Source organism: Tripterygium wilfordii, chromosome 18 (assembly GCF_013401445.1).
Source record: "Tripterygium wilfordii isolate XIE 37 chromosome 18, ASM1340144v1, whole genome shotgun sequence".
NCBI lineage: Eukaryota > Viridiplantae > Streptophyta > Magnoliopsida > Celastrales > Celastraceae > Tripterygium > Tripterygium wilfordii.
The window spans coordinates 2,619,060-2,640,367 of record NC_052249.1 but is presented as its reverse complement, the minus strand read 5'-3'; the positions used below and the strand labels follow the sequence as shown (position 1 = coordinate 2,640,367).

Sequence of the window (21,308 nt, the reverse complement as noted above, 5' to 3'; positions counted from 1 at the left end):
TTTCATATTTATTATTTTTAAAATATATTTAAAATTTTTAAAAGTTTTTATTATTTGTTCGTTTAGGACAGAAAATCTTGTCAATTTTTTTTATGAACCTACAAATTTGTCACCTTCTATTTGAATTTAAAAATTCTAACACATCAAGGGGGCTCATTTAAACTATTTTTTTTATAAGCTAATTTAAACTAATTGACATAAGCAGCTTAGTAGATTTATTACTTAGAAGCAACTGAACCAAATTACAATGCAATATTTTATAAGAGACTGGCAGGTCTCTGGTTTCATTCTATTCACTTTGAAGTTCTTTTATCCACCAATATTTCTCCAAGTTACTGCAATGGGGCTTCTAACTCCATATTTTCCATACACCCACACTAGAGATCCGAAGATCACATTCGCGTCTCTTTTGAACCCAACAAAAGTCACTTTGTAGCTCAGTTTCTGACCCAATTCTTCAAACTGTAACATCTTTGGCTCTACCATCATTGCTACTCCATTGGGTTCCTCCAGCTGCACAGTATAATTACTATTTGGGGTCCCAACATTTGTCACCGTCCTTGTGTATGTCATACTTGAATTTCTTGCTTCGCCCACAAAATTCACAGCAAAAGAAGGATAATTCAGGTCACCAGGCTGAAGAGTTGAGTTTTTCTGACAGGCAAAAGGACTTCTTGATATTGCAGCTATTTGAGGAGACGTGTAGTTTAAGCTACATAGATAGTTCAGATAATCCTCCGGAGAAATATCATAAACTAGGCCCGGATCAGCAGCAGCTTCAGGATTAACGTGGCCGGAACCAAAGTGGAAAGGCGTCGCAGGTAGAGAGTTAGACGCAACATCAATAATCGGGGATTTCGTGTTGTCCATAGTGTAGGCAGTTGTCATCAATGCTGATTTAATTGCTGCAGGTGACCAATCTTTACGGAATGACCTGAGTAGTGCGACTAGGCCACTTACATGAGGGCATGACATTGAGGTTCCTGATATGATATTGAACAAAACACTTCTCTTATCACTGGTGAGTCCACTTGGGCTTCTTATGGGTGGCCAAGCAGCTAAAATGTTCATCCCTGGTGCAGTCACATCTGGCTTGATCACGTCAAGTCCTACAGAGTTAGGACCTCTAGACGAGAATGCAGCCATCATTGGTGCACGGGTTCCATACACGGTACCTTGGAAGTCGATGGAAGCCGTTGTTATAGTAGATGAGTTTACATACTCAATGATGGCTCTACCTGCCAAGAGACCAGTAGAAGTTGCTGGTAAAACATGTGAACGAGCAAAAAGTTCTTCGATTAAGAGCATTCCAGCACCCCCTGCCATTTTTACTTGCTCTCCTTTTGCTTCTCCGCTAATTATACCTGATCGGCACAAAATGATCTTCCCTTTGACAAGTGTTTGGTTGAGTGATCCACTAGTGCAGAAATCAGCGCCTTCACCACCTGCGGTCTTTCCATACACAAGTGGCAATTGACTTGTTGCATTGCCTGTATACAAAGATGAACCTTCAAAAGTTTGTCCATTTCCAAGTTTGATAGTTGTTGAGAAGCTCCTATCCAGATAACTTGCAGCAATTGTCATGATCCATGGCGCGGAATTGGCAACAGTAAAGAAAGACGGGCCAAAATTGCCTGCAGAGCACACAACAGAAATTCCTTTGTTGATGGCCCCAAATGATGCTATGGCAACATCATCCAGATAATAAGGCATTGGTCCGCCTCCCAGAGACAGAGAGAGCACATCAACACCATCTGCAACAGCTTGATCTATACCAGCCAGTATATCAGACGGAGCACCACCACCGTCTGCTCCTATCCCCCATAGCACTTTATAAACAGCAATTCTAGATGTGTACATCATACCACTCGCAGAGCCACTCGCGAAACCAAATAAACTTGCATTGTTTACAACACTGCCTCCTGCTGTAGCCGCTGTGTGTGTCCCATGTCCGTTTGCATCGCGAGGGGACAGGAACTCATCTGTTTCATTGATCCTTCCGAAAGACGCCTCATACCCTTTGTAGAAATATCTTGCACCAATTAGCTTCTTGTTGCAGTTTAATGGCGAAAACATTGTGCCATTCTCACAAGTGCCTTTCCATCTAGGGGGCACTGCAGAAATGCCCGAGTCTTGAAAACTAATGTGTTCGGGCCAAATTCCAGTATCGAGCACTCCAATCACAATGTCAGAAGCCAAGTTGGACTCACTCCACAGCCCCTTGTTGAATTGCAAGCCAAGGAACTGAGGAGTGTGAGTTGTGTGGGCGTGCAGCATTTTGTCGGCAGTGGCGAAGAGGAATCCATCCATTCTTTTCAAAGATTCTAATTGTTTGGTGGAAAGCTTTGCTGCAAAACCAGATATGGCATGTTCGTAGACGTATAGGAGTTCAGGTGGTGTTGTGCCTTCTTCTTCTTCCTCGTCAGTTGATAAGGTATAGATTGAATCCATAAAACCTTCATACCATTGTTTGAGGTTTGAGGTCACGACCTTTGTCTTGTCCATGTGAACTACATATGTCTGCTTCTCAACAATCGCGAATGATGTTGTAGCCAACAGGGCTAGCAACATAGACCATATTGATCTTAACTTCATGGTAGCTGTAAACAAGGGGGGGGGGGGGGGGGAAACCATATAAATGAAAATAATCCAAAAAAAATAATCCCAAACATGATCAAAATAAAAAAATTTGAAACTATATCATGGAAGAAGAAAGTAAATTACAGTAAATTGTTTATGTACTCACCTCTTCCCTTTTCTCAACAAAATTGGAGGAGTAGCTTGAAGAAGGAATTCTTGGAGAGGTAATTATATAGGCAAAGAAGAGAGGGTTGTTTGATTATTGGTTCACAAGTAGAGCTGTTTGTTATCATACAACAAAATTATCTTGACTAGTTATTTTTTGTTTGGAACAAGTTGAATAGTTTTCCAGGAGGAAAGATGGAGAAAGGATGTGGGACAGTCGGACAGAGTAGTGTGACTGCCATCAAGTAGAGGGTAGTTGCAGAATACGTTGTTAAATATCCCTATTAATGCCATTGTCTTCTAGGCTCAAATGTTGGTGGGAACAACTCAAATGTTGTTATCACATAATAATATTGGTTGATTTTTCTTATTGTATTAGATAACCTCCTATCCTATACCGTCAATTTTCATGACATTAACTAGGCTACCATCCATCCTCGCTTGTTTGGTCGAGTGGTTTGAGAACTAACGGGATACCCGTCCACCCCAAAGTTCGAGTCAAAACATTCGCATTAATGAGCCGTGAACGCTCGATCAAGTGTGGGTTAGTGGGTTGCTGGGTCTTGGGCCTCTAAGACCAGCAAGTGACTTGTCCGGATGTTTGGCGGAGGTAGCTGGACTCACCCCATAAGATTTACAATATAGGGCTCGACCCAAATGACCGGATTTTGTGTTGATTCCTAAGTTGTTACAAAAAAAAAAAAAAACGAACAGAAAACTAGGCTACCATCCAAAGTCTTCAGGGGAGTAGAATTCTTTTCTAGAACCCCTAGCATTACGAAATGATGTAAATTCTGTGAGGTATTTCCACACACACTTGGTGGGCTTTGTTGTCACAACCCAAACAATGAACTTCCCAGAATTAGGCTCAAGAATTTAGAAATATTAAAATTATTGTAATAAATTGGAGAGAACTAAATTATAATTTTGGGTTCCAAAAGGACAAGAATAAAGTTCAAGAATCGGATTAAAATCATAAGAGATGTACTGATTTAATACTCAACGGCAAATTCTAAAATAAGGAGGTGGCATTGCCGTAAATTAATTGCTGGGAGAGGAATAAGACTGTAAGAAAAAGTTGAGTCCTAAATACCGGATAATGTTTGGAAATTGCACTAACGCCCCACATTTTTCTTCTCTTCACATTCGATACCCCATCATCTCTCTCGCGAATCCCGTCGGTTGGACTGTGATCTTCGACGTTTGACCACCAAACTCATCACCGCTGCATCTAAAAGAATCACCGGACTACCAAGAGTAAAACTCGAGCGATTTCCAACTATGATAGACAACTTAACACTCCTCGAAAAACACAGTATAGCATACAAGTATTTTAACCCATAAATAACTATGGGATGCATATGGTCCAATAACATATCATATGAAGTGTTCAGAATTTTCCTGGATTGTTTGGGTTGTATAATTTTTAGATAAATAGAAAATGTTAATGAGTAAAAGATTTAAAAAATTAAAAGCCGTATTTGTTAACAAAATATTACAATATTAATAAATTGGGACCCATGTTTTATGGTTTTTTAAAAATGTCAAATCTTATAATTATACAATGGGTCCCACATTTTTAAATGTTCTGGCCTAATGTCCATACATAGGTCCCACATTATCCAAATTTCGAATTCATATTTAGAGTCATCAGGTATGTTTAATCTGTTCATAAATCATAGGTTTACTTGACCTTGAAAGGCTCTCACACCATCGCGACGCGATCATACGTGCCTCACTTTTGAGTTGTGACATTTATTAGAGAGGAAAAGTAGTAGCAACTTGGTTTTGCTAAGACTTTTCTTGGTCGCGCTTGACGTGAGTTGACAATGGGTCCAGATTACCTGTTTGGGAGTGCTATCAATTATTGTAAAATGATGTGTGGTGTTATGAGTTATAAAACTATGGTGCTGTGAGGTGAGTTGGAACGCAAAAGCTGTTTAGAACATCACTTTTAAAACTGTGGTGCGGTGCTGTGAGGTGCGTTTGGAGTATCTAAATTACGATTATATTATATGACTAATAATATTAATATAAAATCACTTAACGTTTACATTGTACATTAATCTAAAATAAAATAATTTATCTAATTTGATTACGTGGGACAATTCAACATATATTGTAAGCGTTTGGGAGTGCGGTGAGGTGAGGTGAGGTGAGATGAGGTGTTGCAAGATAAAAAGTTGTGGTGCTGTGAGGTGAGTTCTACTGTAAAAGATGAGAAATTAGTTCCTTCATTCTTTGAGCTTTAGTTCCTTCATTCTTTGAGCTTGTCCGCGTCAAAATAAGAAAGAAAGAAACCATTATTTATTTAGAGGTGGTGACCATTATTTAGTCATTCATGCCTTGGTTATCTTTCTACATCTAAATTTTTGGAAATTAAGAAACTGTGTTACAACAATAATACTATATGTGTTATAGATATGGTTTATTAAGAATCCATTTGGTAGACAATTTTGACAATAACATAAATTGTCTTAGAATTCGAGTCTCAAAATTATCGTTTGATGCAACTATACAATATATGCTACTTTTTTTTAAAGGCTCATAGGTTACACACACGCTAAGTCATGCCGTTTGATGCAACTATACAATATATGATTTTTTTTTAAAAAAAAACTCATAGGTTACACACACGCTAAGCTATGTACCCATATCCCAACCCTCCTTGGTGAGAATAGAACCCTGAATTTCAAAGTCTTGAGTAGACAACCAAACCAACCAGATTACCTCCTATTCTAACAATATATGCTACTTAAACCATATATTGTGGTATGATATATTATTAACCACACGGGCTGTAATAATGTTATTTGTCACTCACCATATAGAGTACTAGAGTAGTCATATTCTACCCCCTGGACAATTATTATTGACAAGATTGAAAGCCCAAACATCATCATGGGCTTAAGATAGGCTCCGGTAAATGAATCTTTTCTCATGTTAAATAACTAATAATGAAATTCATATTATTTATATAAAAATGAAAATACTAAGAATTTTCAATGTTTTTTTGTCTTATCTATCCCGAATGTTAAAATGGACGCATATCATCCATATAAAATTATGCACATCCATCTTAGTATTTAGGATAGCAAAGACAAAAAACATTAGAATTCCGTTCTTATTATAAATATATTAAAAAAAAGGAAAAAAAAAAAAGAAGGCCAACGAGAAGCCAACAGGCTCTACTATTCTGTATCAACATCCCATGTCACTGCAATGGGGCTTCTAACTGCATATTTTCTAGAGAACCAAGTTAGAGATCCAAATGTTGCATTAAGGTTCTGAGCATCAGTCTTTCTTTCGTACCCAACAAAAGTCACTTTGTAGCTCAACTTCTCACCCAACTTTTCGAATTTCAGAATCTTTGGCTCTACCATCACTGCTACTCCATTGGGTTCCTCTATCTGCACCAAATAACTACTATTTGGGATTCCAACATTTGTCACAGTCCTCTTGTATGTCACACTGGCGTTCTTCGCTTTACCGACAAAATTCACAGCGAAAGAAGGGTAATTTAGATCACCAGGCTGAAGAGTTATGTTCCTTGGACATACAAAGTCACTTCTTGAAACTGCAACTATTTGAGAAGAGTTGTATTTTAGACCACAAAGATAGTGTAGACAATCTTCAACAGTAATATCATATATTAGCCCCGGATCCACAGCAGCTTCAGGATTAACATGGCCGGAACCAAAGTCGAAAGGCGTTGCGGGTTTTGAGTTATTAGAGGCAATGTCAATAATGGGAGATTTCTTGTTGTCAGTAATGTAAGCCGTTGTCATCAGTGCAGATTTAATGGCTGCAGGTGACCAATCTTTATGGACTGACTTGAGTAGTGCAACTAGGCCGCTAACATGAGGACATGACATTGAGGTACCTGAATCGAGATTGAACTCAACACTTCTCTCATCGCTCATTTGTCGACTAGGACTTATTGAGGGTGGCCAAGCAGCCAAGATATTCACCCCTGGTGCAGTCACGTCCGGCTTGATCACATCGGGTCCAACCAGATTAGGCCCTCTTGATGAAAATGCAGCCATCATCGGTGCACGGGTGCCATACACCGTCCCTTGGAAGATGAAAGAAGCCGTTGCATTTCTAGACGAATTCACATATCCAATAACGGCTCTACGCGCTGAGACTCCTAAAGAAATCGTTGTTACCACGTGTGCGTCGACGAATTGTTCTTCGCCTTGGATTCTTATGTTGATTAGCAGCATGCCAACTCCCCCTGCTAATTTTACTACCTCCCCCTTTTCCAATCTGCTATTTAAACCCTCTTCGCACACAACAATCTTCCCTTTGACAAGTTCTCTGTGGAGTGAGCCTGGAGTGCAATACTTAGCTTCTTTTGCACCTGCTGTCCTGTCATATGCAAGACGAAGTCGTTTTCTTGAGTAGCCTTTATTCAAAGATGAACCCTCAAACGTCAATCCATTTCCAAGCTTGACAATGGCCGGGAAGCCTCTGTCAAGATAGCTAGCAGCAATTGTAAAGATCCAAGGCGCCGTATTGTCGACAGTGTATGGAGTTGGTCCAGAATTGCCTGCGGAGCAGACAACAGATATGCCTTTCTGAATCGCCCCCAATGAAGCTATAGCAGTACTGTCTAGATAATAAGGCTGAAGTGGTCCTTGCAAAGATAGAGATAGTACATCAACGCCGTCCGCGACAGCTTGATCTATAGCGGCTAGTACATCAGAAGAAGTTGTGAATCCTTCAAATAACACTTTATAGACAGCAATTCTTGCTGTGTATCTCATACCGGTTGCTGAGCCATTGGCAAACCCGAATATACTTGCGTTGTTTACAACATTTCCTGCTGCAGTAGATGCTGTGTGCGTCCCGTGTCCGGTTGAGTCTCTTGGGGACAAGTACTCAACCGTTTCATTCACTTTTCCGAAAAGTTCTTCAAACCCTTTATAGAAAGTTCTTGCACCAATTAGCTTCTTGTTGCAATTTGATGGTGAAAAGCTTGTGCTATTCTCACAAGTGCCTTTCCATCTGGCAGGCACGGCGGACATGCCTGAGTCTTGGAAACTAATATGTTCAGGCCAGATTCCGCTATCAAGGACGCCAATAATCACGTCAGAAGCCAAGTTGGGCGCGCTCCATAGTCCTTTGCCAGGTTGTAGGCCGAGGAATTGAGGAGTATGAGTTGTGTGAGCCCTTAGCATTTGGTCGGCAGTGGCAAAGAGAAACCCATCCATTCTTTTCAAGGATTCTAATTCTTTGATGGAAAGCTTTGCTGCAAAACCAGAAACCGCATTTTCGTAGATGTAAATGAGTTCTGGTGGTGGTGTTGTTTCTTCTTCTTCCTCCTCAGTCGATAATTTATGGACGGAATCCATCAAGTCTTGGCACCATTGTTTGTGACTTGAGGTCACCATCTTTGTCTTGTCCATGTGAACTACATACGTTTTCTTCTCCACCACAGCAAATGATGTCGTAGCCACCAGGGCCAGCAACAGAAAGAGTACTATTGCTCTAAAGATCATAGTACTCACAAATGTTTGAACCAAACTATGTGATCAAGAAAGTATGTTTGTAATTATTCACAAACTTGGAGAGTTAATTGGATATTAAGGCAAAGTGATCAGTAGATATATCTTTTTAATCTTGACTGGTTCTCCAATCTGAATGGGGTCTGGTGCTAGTTGAAATTATTAAGAAATGGTGTTGGCCAGTTCAAATATGGAAAAGGAATCAAGACTTGATCCTTGCGAGATAATGATAAAAATTTAGCAATGTAAAATTAGATCAATTGACTATATAATGTTCTCCTGGTCTCAACTCTCAAGTTTGTTGATTATATAGTAAAAGCAAAAGTTTGGTGTATATATGTTTGATGTGAAGCACATCACACATCATAAATCAGCAAGATATAAATATATAAAGCCGAAAAATACTTGAAACCCCCAATTTATGACTTCCATTTTATTCCAAATTCATGTGGAATGTTTTATATTAAGTGAGCTATATACATGCATACATTTATAATCAATGGCTATCACAATGCCAGATAGGATTGGGTTCTATAGTGTTGCTCTATAAAGTCAACTTATATCAACAATTATAATAATAATAAATAATATAAAGCCTACTAATATCTTTTTTTATAATGGATACCAATACTACACAAATTTGTCCTTTTGATCCAATATAGACCTAAACTTATGCCGTCACGCTTGCGACCACAAAAGTATTTCACCTGACGATATAGTAAGTTGGGTCAAAGCCTAGTGCATGGTCACAAGGGTATTACTCCCATTGAGAATCGAACTCAGAACTTCCCGAGTTCATACGGTTTGGTCTCATGACCAACTTATATCTTGTAGGGTAAGAGAAAATTCTTTGATTTTATTAAGATTCAACAAAAGCTGCCTCCTCAAAGGAGGTTACAAACTTAAATAGTAAAACAAACCCTAATTAATAAAATTAAATAAACATTAAAGTAGGAAATTCTCAAACATACGGAAAATAATAAAAAAACACGTGGAGAAATGATAAAATAGAGAAAAGTGACAAAAAAAACCATCGAAACATATGTTTTAGGTCAAAAAACATGCCTAATGTCATTCCGCTTGCACCATCTTTAGATTCAAAACAAGCTTTGATTTGATGTATTATGGACCAAAAAGGACAACCTCCCCCAAAGATATGACTGTTTTAGCGAATATGGGTCAAATTTTGTAGGTCTTAGAGTCTTCTTTATAACGTCATATAAATCATCACAATTGAAGCTCAAACGAGTGAGTTATGGTTGTTCGAGCACAATGACGTCAAAAAACACAACTCCAATGCGAAAAACTTCAAGCCTCAATTTGACACCCGAAACATTCAAATTTTCAAAAAATGTATTAGACACAATTCTATTGGTATTAAAGTCTTCTTTCGAACGTCATAAAGAAAGTCTCAATTGGAGTTCAAATGAGTGAGTTATAACTATCTAGTCACACTGATATAATAAACATTTAATTGACTTAAAATCACGAAACACGGTTAAGGGTAATATGATCAATAAAAAAGATATTTTCAATTATTTATTCTTAATGGAATATATCTTATTTACTTATAGATCTTAATTATGGTGGATTTATTAGAATAAAAGTTTGATTCGAGAGACTTATTGATAATTAATTTTTATTATAGGTTAAAAAAGTCGTGTGTCATTAGTTGATGGGAGGTTGTTCTCGTATGGGTTGTTACATACTCATTCAATTATTTTATCTCGTATTATAACAATTAACAACCTAACAAGAACGACTTTGCATCAATGGACCATATATGGCTTTTTTTTGTGTAGTGGGCTTTTCTTTTTCATTGTGGTGCTTTCACTTGGGACAAGTTTTCTTCTAATTAGGCATATTTCAATGGTTGTTATCAGAATAATTCATTTAATTCCCATAGAAAAATTCAAACCTGAGGAAACTTTACGAATCGAATTGATCGCGCTTAGAAACTAAACTCTCATTTTCATTCGTTAAATAATATTTCATTTGAATTACTTGAACCGAACGTTCTGTTTTAAATTGTCAAGCTCAAGTTGCAAATATTTAGTTACGGAGATCTGATTATGAGTTATGAATATGAATATGAAGAATAATTCGCAATTTGAAGAGTTGTTTCTAAAACAGGGCTCGAGTAATTCCTACTTAAAATTACAAGATCGCTTTGAATTCTTTCTTTTATCACATTGTGATATTTTACGTTGTTGAATCGACTCATTCGAAAACAATTAGGTGATGATAAAATTATGAAAGATTGGCATTCTTTATTTCTATTCAACAACGAACTAATAGTTCCTTGATTTTGTTTGGGTGATTGTTGAATTTTTTTTTATTATTTAAAGTCAATCTCCTACAGATTCGAAAATTTTTATTTTAATTAAAGTTGATTTAAAACAAATTATGACAATTTAGTTTTGGAGATCAAATTTTTGCAAGGTCTACAAAACTAGTGGACTCAATATAGAAAGGCCCATAACATTCCAGGCCCAAAAAAAGCTTAGGTTCATATGAGGACAGCTGGGCCCAAATCAGCTAGCATATTTTAGGAACAGGAGCTGCAATACTTGCTCCAATATTTTGCTCCAATTCTAAACTATTATAAATCCTAAATCATAAACTTTAAACCCCAAAATTAAAAATTAAACCCTAAAGACTCATTCCCAACTCCTAAACTCTAATATGTCATTTTCAAAAAAAAAATCATAATTTAACTTGAGTTTTGAGAGGGAATTGGAGCCAAAATTAGAGGTAAGAATTGGAGCTCCTCTCATCCCAGATTGATGAGGGGTAATAAATGTGGACCCTTAGATGAAATAAATGGAATTAAAAAATTTCAAGAATTCCATCCCAGAATTATGCGGGACCATTACAGGTAATAGCTTCAAGAAAGAAAAAAAAAAAAAAAAAAAAGTAAACAATGGCATGATAAACAATGCACCATAGCCATGTCCATTTTTATTACTTGCTTCATATTTACACACAGTGTATTTCTTCTTTTCCTTTTATTGTCATTGCACAAACTCTCTCTTCGTTGATTCTGTATTTTCATACTGTTTGATATGAGCATTATTACTCTGCTGCTTTGTAGATGACAATAGGACTCCTCACAGCATAACGAGAGCTTTTCCAAACAAGTGAGCCTGATAATATTATTGCTCTCGACATGGGATTCGCCTCCACCACAACCTTGAAGCTTTTCTTCTGTAGTGTACGAGTGAACGAGAGAGTTGTAGGCTTGACAGTGATGTTCACTCCTTTGGGGGCCTTAATGGTGGCATTGTAGATGGATACAGAAGGACCGACATTCGTAACACTCCTCCGGAAAACACCTACTGTTGGCTCCTTTTTATTTCTCACACTTAGCTGCATAGTAGGATAGTTAATAGCATCATATCCAAGTCCAGGGAGTAAAGAGGAGCAATTGATAGATTTCGAACCAATTAAGACGGATAAAGATGATCCATTGTAGCCCTCATGGCAAAGAAATTGAATGTAGCTCATTTCATCCATGTCATAGACTAATCCAGGGCTTATTGCTCTAGCCGGGTTAACTTGGCCTGCACCGTACGCAAATTCTGCTTCATTGTTCATCCTCCGGCTCATTTGTTTGGCTTCACATTGTTGAACAGAATTGTCAGCCATTATGTTAATTAAGACAATCAATTGAAACCTAAATCTAGGGTCAGAATTTTTTTTTGAAAAGCACCTGTGGTCAAGATGGCAGACTTAATTGCTGCTGCAGTCCAATTTGGGTGGAAGGACTTTATATAAGCTGCTGCACCTGCAACATGTGGACATGCCATGGAGGTCCCTGACAAGATTGTAAATTTTGAGTACAGGGTATCGCCTTTCAGCCCGGTAAGTGACTTCAAAGGAGTGTAAGATGCCAAAATGTCAATGCCAGGAGCTGCAATATCAGGCTGCACAGTTGTTCATCAGAAAACATATTCACTTGTCAATTACCGAGTCCGTTTCAAAGAGGATGCTCCACTTTAGTATGGAAACATTAACAGATATACCTTGAGAAGGTGTTCCGTTACTGGATTTGGACCTCTTGAAGAAAATGAAGCGACAAATGGCGCAGCAATTTTTACCTCCTGTGATCTGTATATAACAGCTGATGGTGATCTGCATCATATAGCAGAAAATGAGGAATAAAACTAAGTTTTTTAATTCTAAAAGGTCAAATGAGGTATGAGATTTTTAACAGTATCAGATGATGATAGTGTTCACAGAATAGCACCAAAACATCAATTACCTTGTTGAATGTATATAATTACTGATTACATCACCAACGGTTTCGTTTACCATGGTCCCTGGTGTCATGTAAATCTGGGCAGCATCAAGAAACTGCCCACTTTCGATGATGACACCTATCCCTCCATTTCCTTTCACAACAGCATCAGTACCCCACTCTTGAAGTTTGCAGTAAACAAGCTTTCCCTTCACCTTATTGGGATCTATTGATTCCTGAAGACAGAACCTGCAATGATGTTTACATGCTTTCCATCAATTAGTATCGTTCATTATTTTCTTTTTGCCATATTTTCCACTTCATGGTTGCTTGATGAACAGAGTAATACCTGGCCATTTCCTTGCTTTCAGAGTTCTTTGCGACATCAACCCCACTAACAAGTGGATATAATTTCTGCTTTGCTTCAAATGTGTTCACTCCAATTCCCTGCATTACATAGAAATAGTTATTTAATTTCAGTATATAGTTGGTATATTATGTCACCGATCAATAGTATTTGGTTCAGGTTTTAGTCGACTAATTAAGCTCCAAATGCAATGGATGATGCATGGTCAAGCAAATTACAAAACTTACTGAAACAGTCTTTCCATTCCCCAATTCAACTTCACTCCTAAACTCCCTATCAATGCCGCTAGCAGCAACAGTCAAGAGCCAAGGAGCATGGTTGGACAAGCTACCAAAGCTAGGTCCATCATTCCCAGCCGATGCCACAGTAATGATACCCGTCTTCAAGGCATGAAATGCGCCTATTCCTATTGCATCTGATACATAATCACCAGTCATACCACCAATTGAAATCGATATAACGTCCACACCATCATGTATGGCAGCATCAAATGCAGCAAGTATGTCCATGTCTGAGCAACCACTGCTAGCCCAACACACTTTGTACATAGCCACCCTGGCATATGGCACTGCACCGCGTGCTGCACCTTTGGCCAGTCCAAATAGATTTGCATCTGGAACTACGTTTCCTGCTAATGTTGATGATGTGTGTGTGCCGTGGCCATCCACGTCTACTGGAGATAAGATGTCATTGGGGTCTGGAAAGCCATCAAGCTTGAAGTATCTGGCTCCTATTAGTTTGCTTAATTTAAGCACACAACAAGGAATTGCAGAAGTTGTAGCAATTAATGGTTTAAAGTAGGACATTCAAATCAATCAAAGATCATAAGTATGTGTACTTGTTACATCCTGTGAAATTAGCATAGTGATCACAAGTTCCTTTCCATTTTTTGGGTGGAGGACTGAACCCATCGTCCCTAAAGCTCTCGGATTGCGGAGTGATCCCTGTCACAGCATTATACCATATCATGGTAGATGATTAAACATGAAAAAAAATCATTTCAGTTATTCCACAAACATCCATTCTTTGTATGAGAAGAAGAACCTGTGTCCATTAGACCGACAACGATGTTTTCCTCCACCTTCAAATTTCTTCTAGCTGTTTGAGGAAGTCCAACAAAGTCCCACGACTTTGTCGTGTGTAGCTTGTGATATCGATTTGGGAACACAGTAAGCACTTCATCCTTCACTATATATATAACCAGAATAGCTTATCTCAAATTCTAATCCAAAATGCATCAGAAAAAATAGTAGATGGAACATGTTAAAATATTACTACATACAAGAAAGTTTCTGCGCTTCATTTTTAGATAGCTTCGCAGCAAATGCATTGAAGCCATATGTATAGCTGTAGATGATGGACTCCTTGGCATCAAGATCACTGTTCAATACAAACAAAAAAAGGTTTATATGCGTGCAACTTCAATATAAAGAAATGTTTGGCAAGTTAAACTGCATAGTTGCACGGAATTAATTTACTTGCCTTCCCTTGATTGATGAGAGGAGACTAATATGTGTTTGGGCTGCGGAGTCTCTTGATATTGGATCATCTCCCAAGTAAACAACGTAAAAGTTCTATGCATTCAACGATGATCATTGCCAAGAAAAATCAACACTCAATAATGAGGATGGATACATGTACAAATAGAAAGTAAGAGAATCTAAACCTTTTGATCATCCGCGCTTATGGTTGCTACACTTATCAAGATCAAAAGAAGAAGTTGATGCAGAGCAAGTGAATAAATAATGAATTTATCTCTTGACATGTTTGTAGAATTTAAGATTTTGGTGCTAGCATCCTATATGGAGTACTTTTGAGCTTTCTCTGAACACTGAAACTTCTGTACTATTAATAGGTACAACAAGTAACAGCCTATCCACACAGCTTTACAAGAAGCATCCATAACAAGACAAAGATAAGAACAATAAACGGTTACTTAACTTTGTCAGCTAAGTTTTGGTTAGGAAACCTTAAAAGAAAGAAAACCCAGAAATCCTGGCTCTGTTGCCCTAGCCAGTCAATGTCACATATGCCATTGGACATTGCTTCTTCTGGAGAAGCAATTGCAAGCAACAGAGTCATTGTCAAATTAAAAGAGGAAGTTGCTTGATAACAAAGAACTCATTAAAGGCAATACCTTTTATCCTTGCTTTCCAATTCAAGCAAGTTTGCCTTTCAATGTCTCCCAGAATGAAATTTAGAATGAAATTTAGGATATACCTTCCAGTTTAGAGTATCTTTAACTTGACTGAAGAGAATTACCTTAGTGAGAGAGCAAAAGAAAGTATTAATTACATCAACTGTTTGGAAATATAGATAAGGTAGACTGGTAGAGGCAATGTGTAATTGGCAAGCTCCAAACATAATTAAAAGTTAAAGGTTACAAAAGATTTACCAAGGAATATTGTCGAATTACATCACTATTGAGCAAATTGCTAAGAATGCGAATTCTTATGGATTAACAAAACCTTGAGCCATTGTTGTTGCTCAACAACCAAAGCACCAACACTTCAAAATTTCAAAACTTCATCACAGGGTGTTGAGGCATTTTGTCGAACACATGGCTTCATCACAGGGTGTTGAGGCATTTTGTCGAACACATGGCGTCTCTTAAAACGAGCAGAATTACAGCACTTTCACTCCATATATACATCAACAAAGCATTGTTATAACCACAATTACTAGTTGCAATTCATCTCTTCAAGATAAAACCTCCACTCTCAAATTTGCTTCCCACAGAAAATTTGCTTTGGTGAATTTTGAGGGAATGGGGGAAAAAAAAAGGTGTATTTATTTATAGAAGTATAAGCAAATGACGAGACGAGACGAGACACGACCGAACCTGTTTAAATGACGAAAATGTCCGAACTCTTGAAAATGTAAATAATCCACCCCATGGCCGGTTTGTTTGGAGCCCCCATCACCCATGTTACCGTTTCTTCTTCCCTTTGGAGTTTGGACAAAAGCCCTTCAGGCTTAAACCCTAGATTCGCACATATCCATGTTCCTCTCCCGCCAAAAACGACGCTCCTTTTCCTTCTGCCACTGCCTTCTCACGCGCCAGCTCTCCTCCACCAACACTGCTTCCTCCTCAAGGCTTCACGATGTCTACTCCTTCGTAGCCCCGCCCAGTCTCTCGCCAGAATCCTCCCAAAACCCTCAAAATCCCAATGCCAATACCAAGAAAAAGAAGAAGCCTCAGTACCGCCCGCCGTCGTCGCTTGATCTTACAACCATAAAGCCGAAACGCACTGATCTGCCGTTCGATTTCCGGTTCAGCTACACCGAGAGCAGCCCAAATGTGAGACCCATTGGGCTCAGGGAGCCAAAGTACTCACCTTTTGGACCGGGGAGGTTGGACCGTACATGGACGGGAGTGAGCGCCCCTGTCGTGAATCCCAAGGTGACTTCGGTAGAAGGGGCAGAGGATCCCAAATTGGAGGAGAAGAGAAAAAAGATGATTGAGAGAATACAAGGGGAGCCTCTCACTGGGGCTGAGAGGAAGATTCTGGTTGATAAGTGTCAAAGAAATAGAAGCAAGAGACAAATCAATTTGGGTTTGTGTTTCTTTTTTCCTTTTGCTTTGTTTCATCTGATTAAGCCAATTTTATTTGTTATGCAGTTTGATTTTGGTATGAAATATAGAATTCATGCGTTGTGTTTGATTATTTAGGATTTAGGTGAGCACATTTTTATGAAATCATGCAATGGCATACACATTCTAAATGTATATGCGGCTCTTTAGGATTGTTTAGTTCTAGTCCTTTCCATGCCCCCGTTTTTCAGACCTTTATTGTTTTTTTCCCTATGCATTTTAATTTAAACGTCTCGTCTTATTTTGCAATTGCAGTATCCCTTTTATTACAAAATTGAAAATTCATATTCATGCAAAGTTAGACTTGGTGGGGTTGAGATGCTATAGAGACCGTAAAAGATTTAATTTTGATTCTAACTCCTAGATGATATTTCAATTCGATGAAGCAGAAATTGCCTTAATATTTTAGTACTTTGACTGACAATTGCACAGCTTATGGGGAATCCTTAAAAGTTTTTTTTGCTTCAACACCTAAGTTGTGTGTGTGTGTGTAAGGTTTTCATGGGTGCCAAAGCTCCTGCAGAAAAATATCAAGTTCATTGCGGTTCAATGAAGATTGTCATTCCTGCTTGAGCATTCAATGTTAAAAATTTTGCAAACCAAGTTCATGCAGTTTAATGAAAATTGTTATTAATGCTTGAAGCCTCAAATTTGGAATTTTGAGTTTGCAAAATTGTCTTAGGTTTTTTGAAGCAAGCACCACGATGTCAGAATTTAGGATTGCAAACAAATTGCTTGTTCTGAAAGCTTCTCAGTTTGTACCATTCATTAAACAATTAGGGCAAGTATGTTTTAGAAGTTATTCCATCATCTTTACTTATTTCTCTTGTTGTGCGGTTTGCTGCGGTTTTCTGCTGTAGGGAGAGATGGCTTAACCCACAACATGCTTAATGATATTCATAATCATTGGAAACATGCTGAAGCAGTCAGGATTAAGTGTCTAGGCGTCCCCACTGTTGACATGAAAAATGTGTGTGCGCAGCTTGAGGTATTTTGCTTTTTTCCTTTGTGATTAATCCTTCTCGGTTTTCAGGCAGATTTCCGGGAGCCACTTCTGTTTGATAAATTGCTCTATCCTTTTTTGATGAACTGTTGTTTGCTGTGCACTGGTAGATTTGTATGTTTAAGAATGCATTGGCGTAGCTTGCATCACTCTTTTCCTCTATGTTATGACTTTAAGTGCTGGAACATTATTGATTAATTTACATTCAATTGCTTGCCAGTGTCACTGGAGATACCTATTAATGGCATGCAAGAAATGTTTTGGCATGAATTTTATTTTTCTTGCAGGATAAAACATTTGGAAAGATCATTAGTAGGCATGGCGGTACACTTGTATTGTATAGAGGCAGGAACTATCATCCTAAGAAGAGGCCTGTGATTCCATTAATGTTATGGAAACCTCATGAACCTGTTTATCCTAGGCTGATAAAAACGACTATTGATGGCCTAAGCATTGAGGAAACAAAAGAAATGAGAAAGAAAGGACTATCTGTTCCTCCTTTAACAAAACTAGGTATATGTCTGTTCTTATATTGAAGTTTCCATTACTTGTTGTATACATGTGGTCTATAATTTCCATCTTAAAACTGCAGCTAAAAATGGCTACTATGGTAGTCTCATACCCATGGTTAGAGATGGCTTTCTCACAAATGAGCTGATTCGAATTGATTGCCAAGGCCTTGAGAGGAGTGATTACAAGAAAATTGGCTGCAAACTCCGGGTAAAAATTCTAGCTTCAGCTTCCCAGCTTCTTTTATTAACTTCAACATTTTCCATTTGTTCCATATGTAAAAGTGATTGATTGATTTGTTTGATATTGTTGACATTATCTTTTTGTTGTGATATAGATTAACTAAAACATATTTCTATCTAGTTTTTCTATGTGAGTTGATTCTCCCAAGTCCCACCTAAGTTGATGTGTTGCAACGGCTTAGGTATAGTCTATTAACTAGCCCGTTGAATTTCACTGATCAATTATTGGTGAATTATTGGTAAAAAAGTGTTTCCATCTTATCAGATCATTTTTAGGCAGTAGCGCGGGACTTTAATTTATATATATAAAAACAATGAAATTACAGTTCTTTAACATTATGTGTGTAAGAGACACCCTGTGCCATTCATTCTATGATGGGTGGATGGAATTTTAACTGAACCTAGTTTTGTACAAGCATTGTGTAGTGGTTTAGGATATTTAAATCGGTTGAATCTTGGTTTCAAAATTTCGATCTTACAAATCAACATTCAGAATGAATTTTTGCTTTGACTGGGATGGGATTCTTGTAGATGGCGGACAGTGGGGATTTTGTAGGTATATGTTTTATCTTCCAACTTTGGTGCAGGACTTGGTTCCTTGTATCCTGGTGACATTTGACAAGGAGCAGATTGTGGTATGGAGGGGAAAGGATTATAAGCCCAAAGAGGATGGTTTCTTTCTTGATCGAGAGTTTTTTGATAGTCCAGATAGTGATACAATTTGTGATGGGGGCAAACATAGCTCAGATGAGAGTTGTAGCCAAGAGGGTTTTTACTCCGGCGATGACGATGATTAGTTCCCTTCTCCCAGCAGATTACAAGCATTAACGGGCTCCTTTTCAACGTGCCCGTAGGGATCTTATACAGACTCGTTGCTTGGGCCGCTCCGCTCTCCAATACACCAATTTATTGGCCACATTAACAAGGGCGTTTAATGTCTTTCAGAATCTCGGATACGTCTTGGTATGCTGCAAAAGTTGGTTGATTTGAACACTTGTCTGGTTTGGGAACTACGGTGGTGAAATCACTCCAGGAGTTTGAGCATACTAAGTATATTTGGTATAGCTTGTGTGAATAAGATGGAATGAACCAAAGCTATATATATTGTATCTATTGTTTGGTTTTAATAGTCCCATATTTTTCAGGATGGTAGATCAATTTACTGAATCTTGTTAGTGACATGATACTAGCTGTTCTTGAATTTACATCAGTTAAAAGAAAGTTCCAATATATTGTACCAGTATGCTTCATTTGTCTGTTGAGCAATTTCTATGTTTGTAAATTTACTTGAATCCTGGCATTATGTCTTCATTGCAACAAGCAGGGCTGTGATTAGGGATGGTACAAAATTGGTTCCCGGCCGATTCCCAGTTGGACAACATCACGTGTTTACAAAATATTCACATGTTCGGATCTTAATTTGGATCATATTTCGGATGCACTTAATTGACCAAACTCGGATTGGTATAAATTCGGACAAGTAAACAAGACAATAACCTATTCCGGGTTATGATCCGGACAGAAAAACCGAACAAGATTTATGTGTTTAGACTCATACTCGATTTTAAACAAGACAAAAATTTCGTGTTTGCACCCGAATTTCAGACGTTTAACTTATGTCCAAACTTTGTTTAATTCGAGTCGGACAAATTCGATCATCCAGACTGACTCCCTTTAACTGTGATCCTTGTGCCATCATTTTTCATTGAACTAAAAATCACTAATGCCACCATACTCTGTTTTAGGCTATCCATAGGCAGCACATCAATTGATAATTTGATACCCCAACATGGCATCTTTTGCAGATAAACATCACAACCCGCCTCCCTCTTTTGGGGAACAAAATATCTGCAAAAAGATAAATACAATAACGACATGTTTATATTTATAATTAATTGACAACAATATAACTTTAAGCATGATTAGACCCACACAACAATCATACCTACACACACACACACCCCACTCCATCGTTTTACAGCTAACCTCCTCCTCCTCAATGCATTCACATTGATGGGGTTCACTTTATTTCACAATTCTGGCACATGTTCTGTTCTGTAATAAATTGGTATTATATACTATCTTACAAACATAACCACAATTTCATTTGGGTGGGCGAGGTATAAGGAAAACACCATTTGTTATCAATATACTAATTATATAAATAACAGTTTTATAGACTCAAAAATTTGCATTCAACCAAAGGGATGATGTTGTAAATAGGACTAACCTACCAAATGAATCAACCAAGTCAGATCGAGTTGGAGTAGACGACTTCTTTCCTAGCTGGTGAGTATTCTCCTCCATCTTGAACAAAGAACAAATGTAAGCTATGATTGGGGGCCTGAGAGTGTACTCGAAGGGACCTCTTTGATGCTCAAGTTAGTACTGTACTTAACTTGGGAGAATGACTCGCTCAAGTTAGTACTGTACTTAACTTGGGAGGATGACTCGTTGTTCGAAGCTATGTCTCTTGCTAAGTAAATAATTCTAAAGACAGAGTTATAATGTTTACCTGGTAGTGGAGGTCCCCTTTCTTTTTATATGAGTTGAAGTGTTTGTGTCGTGGTAAAAGTGAGACTCCTCTCTCATTGGCTTTCATGAGGGTTTTCCGGGGATGTATTCCATCCGTACCGTTTCTAAATGGGAGTCGAATTCTGTCATGAGTTGAAGTCCTATTGATACTTTACATCATTGAAGCTATACATACCTCGATCGGGTAAAGAAAACCCACCTCAGTCGGATAGTAAGAGCATACCTCAGTACGTACTGAGCTATCCGAACATTAGTTTGAGGGACCCCCCTCTATCTGAGTCGACTTCCACCACTCCCTTCATAATCATTGATTTAAACACAGATAAATAAGATGTTAATATATTAAGATTCCTGTAGACAAAAAAAAAAAAAGGTGGAAGCCCATCCCTTCTTTTTTGGGATGGGATTTGGAAATTTTTCCTTGTTATGGCTTATGCTGTCGGAATATTCCAGTGGTGTCAAAATGTAGACAACATTAGTCGTCTGTGTATGTGTGTCTCTGTTTTTTATGATTTGTTTGTTTGTTTGTGTTTTTTTTTCCCTTTTTGTGTATTCAATAAT

At 38.0% G+C, this 21,308-nt stretch overlaps 4 protein-coding genes across 6 annotated transcripts; 1 reads left to right on the top strand and 3 right to left on the bottom strand.

Moving 5' to 3' along the window:
- Nucleotides 1-200: 200 nt before the first annotated feature.
- On the bottom strand, nt 201-4,136 carry LOC119983795 (subtilisin-like protease SBT1.1). Of its 2 annotated transcripts, none has more exons than XM_038827523.1 (2): nt 3,839-4,136; nt 201-2,600 (listed from the first exon to the last, which is right to left on the bottom strand). In XM_038827523.1, the coding sequence occupies exon 2, from the start codon at nt 2,593-2,595 to the stop codon at nt 310-312; it is 2,286 nt and encodes a 761-aa protein (XP_038683451.1). In that variant the 5' UTR covers nt 2,596-2,600; nt 3,839-4,136; the 3' UTR covers nt 201-309. The 2 variants fall into 2 exon arrangements, with proteins under 2 accessions (XP_038683451.1, XP_038683450.1); XM_038827522.1 differs by lacking the exon at nt 3,839-4,136 and adding an exon at nt 2,747-3,342.
- Nucleotides 4,137-5,928: 1,792 nt separating this feature from the next.
- On the bottom strand, nt 5,929-8,249 carry LOC119983284 (subtilisin-like protease SBT1.1). Its single transcript, XM_038826945.1, has one exon. It carries the CDS (start codon nt 8,247-8,249, stop codon nt 5,937-5,939), a length of 2,313 nt encoding a protein of 770 aa, XP_038682873.1. The 3' UTR covers nt 5,929-5,936.
- A 2,915-nt stretch (nt 8,250-11,164) lies between these two features.
- Nucleotides 11,165-15,652, bottom strand: LOC119984443 (subtilisin-like protease SBT4.14). Of its 2 annotated transcripts, XM_038828385.1 has the most exons (13): nt 15,258-15,393; nt 14,529-15,124; nt 14,345-14,436; nt 14,145-14,242; nt 13,907-14,050; nt 13,701-13,806; nt 13,090-13,603; nt 12,845-12,942; nt 12,520-12,744; nt 12,281-12,389; nt 11,968-12,181; nt 11,699-11,872; nt 11,461-11,624 (listed from the first exon to the last, which is right to left on the bottom strand). In XM_038828385.1, exons 2-13 carry the CDS (start codon nt 14,625-14,627, stop codon nt 11,608-11,610), a joined length of 1,890 nt encoding a protein of 629 aa, XP_038684313.1. In that variant the 5' UTR covers nt 14,628-15,124; nt 15,258-15,393; the 3' UTR covers nt 11,461-11,607. The 2 variants fall into 2 exon arrangements, with proteins under 2 accessions (XP_038684312.1, XP_038684313.1); XM_038828384.1 differs by having other exon boundaries at nt 11,165-11,872; nt 15,258-15,652.
- Nucleotides 15,653-15,824: 172 nt separating this feature from the next.
- LOC119984444 (CRS2-associated factor 1, mitochondrial) lies at nt 15,825-19,462 on the top strand. Its single transcript, XM_038828386.1, has 5 exons — nt 15,825-16,419; nt 17,318-17,445; nt 17,748-17,973; nt 18,053-18,180; nt 18,800-19,462. The coding sequence occupies exons 1-5, from the start codon at nt 15,864-15,866 to the stop codon at nt 19,007-19,009; spliced, it is 1,248 nt and encodes a 415-aa protein (XP_038684314.1). The 5' UTR covers nt 15,825-15,863; the 3' UTR covers nt 19,010-19,462.
- The last annotated feature ends 1,846 nt before the right edge of the window (nt 19,463-21,308 follow it).

Bases quoted from the DNA above. Each gene is read 5' to 3' on its own strand.
- LOC119983795 (XM_038827523.1), bottom strand. From the start codon at position 2,595: ATGAAGTTAAGATCAATATGGTCTATGTTGCTAGCCCTGTTGGCTACA.
- LOC119984444 (XM_038828386.1), top strand. From the start codon at position 15,864: ATGTTCCTCTCCCGCCAAAAACGACGCTCCTTTTCCTTCTGCCACTGC. The intron at 16,420-17,317 runs GTTTGTGTTTCT...TTTCTGCTGTAG, and splicing joins CAAGAGACAAATCAATTTGG to GGAGAGATGGCTTAACCCAC. The intron at 17,446-17,747 runs GTATTTTGCTTT...TTTTTCTTGCAG, and splicing joins ATGTGTGTGCGCAGCTTGAG to GATAAAACATTTGGAAAGAT.
- LOC119984443 (XM_038828384.1), bottom strand. From the start codon at position 14,627: ATGTCAAGAGATAAATTCATTATTTATTCACTTGCTCTGCATCAACTT. The intron at 13,807-13,906 runs GTTCTTCTTCTC...ATGCTGTGACAG, and splicing joins TGTCGGTCTAATGGACACAG to GGATCACTCCGCAATCCGAG. The intron at 12,943-13,089 runs GTAAGTTTTGTA...TATGTAATGCAG, and splicing joins GGAATGGAAAGACTGTTTCA to GGAATTGGAGTGAACACATT.
- LOC119983284 (XM_038826945.1), bottom strand. From the start codon at position 8,249: ATGATCTTTAGAGCAATAGTACTCTTTCTGTTGCTGGCCCTGGTGGCT.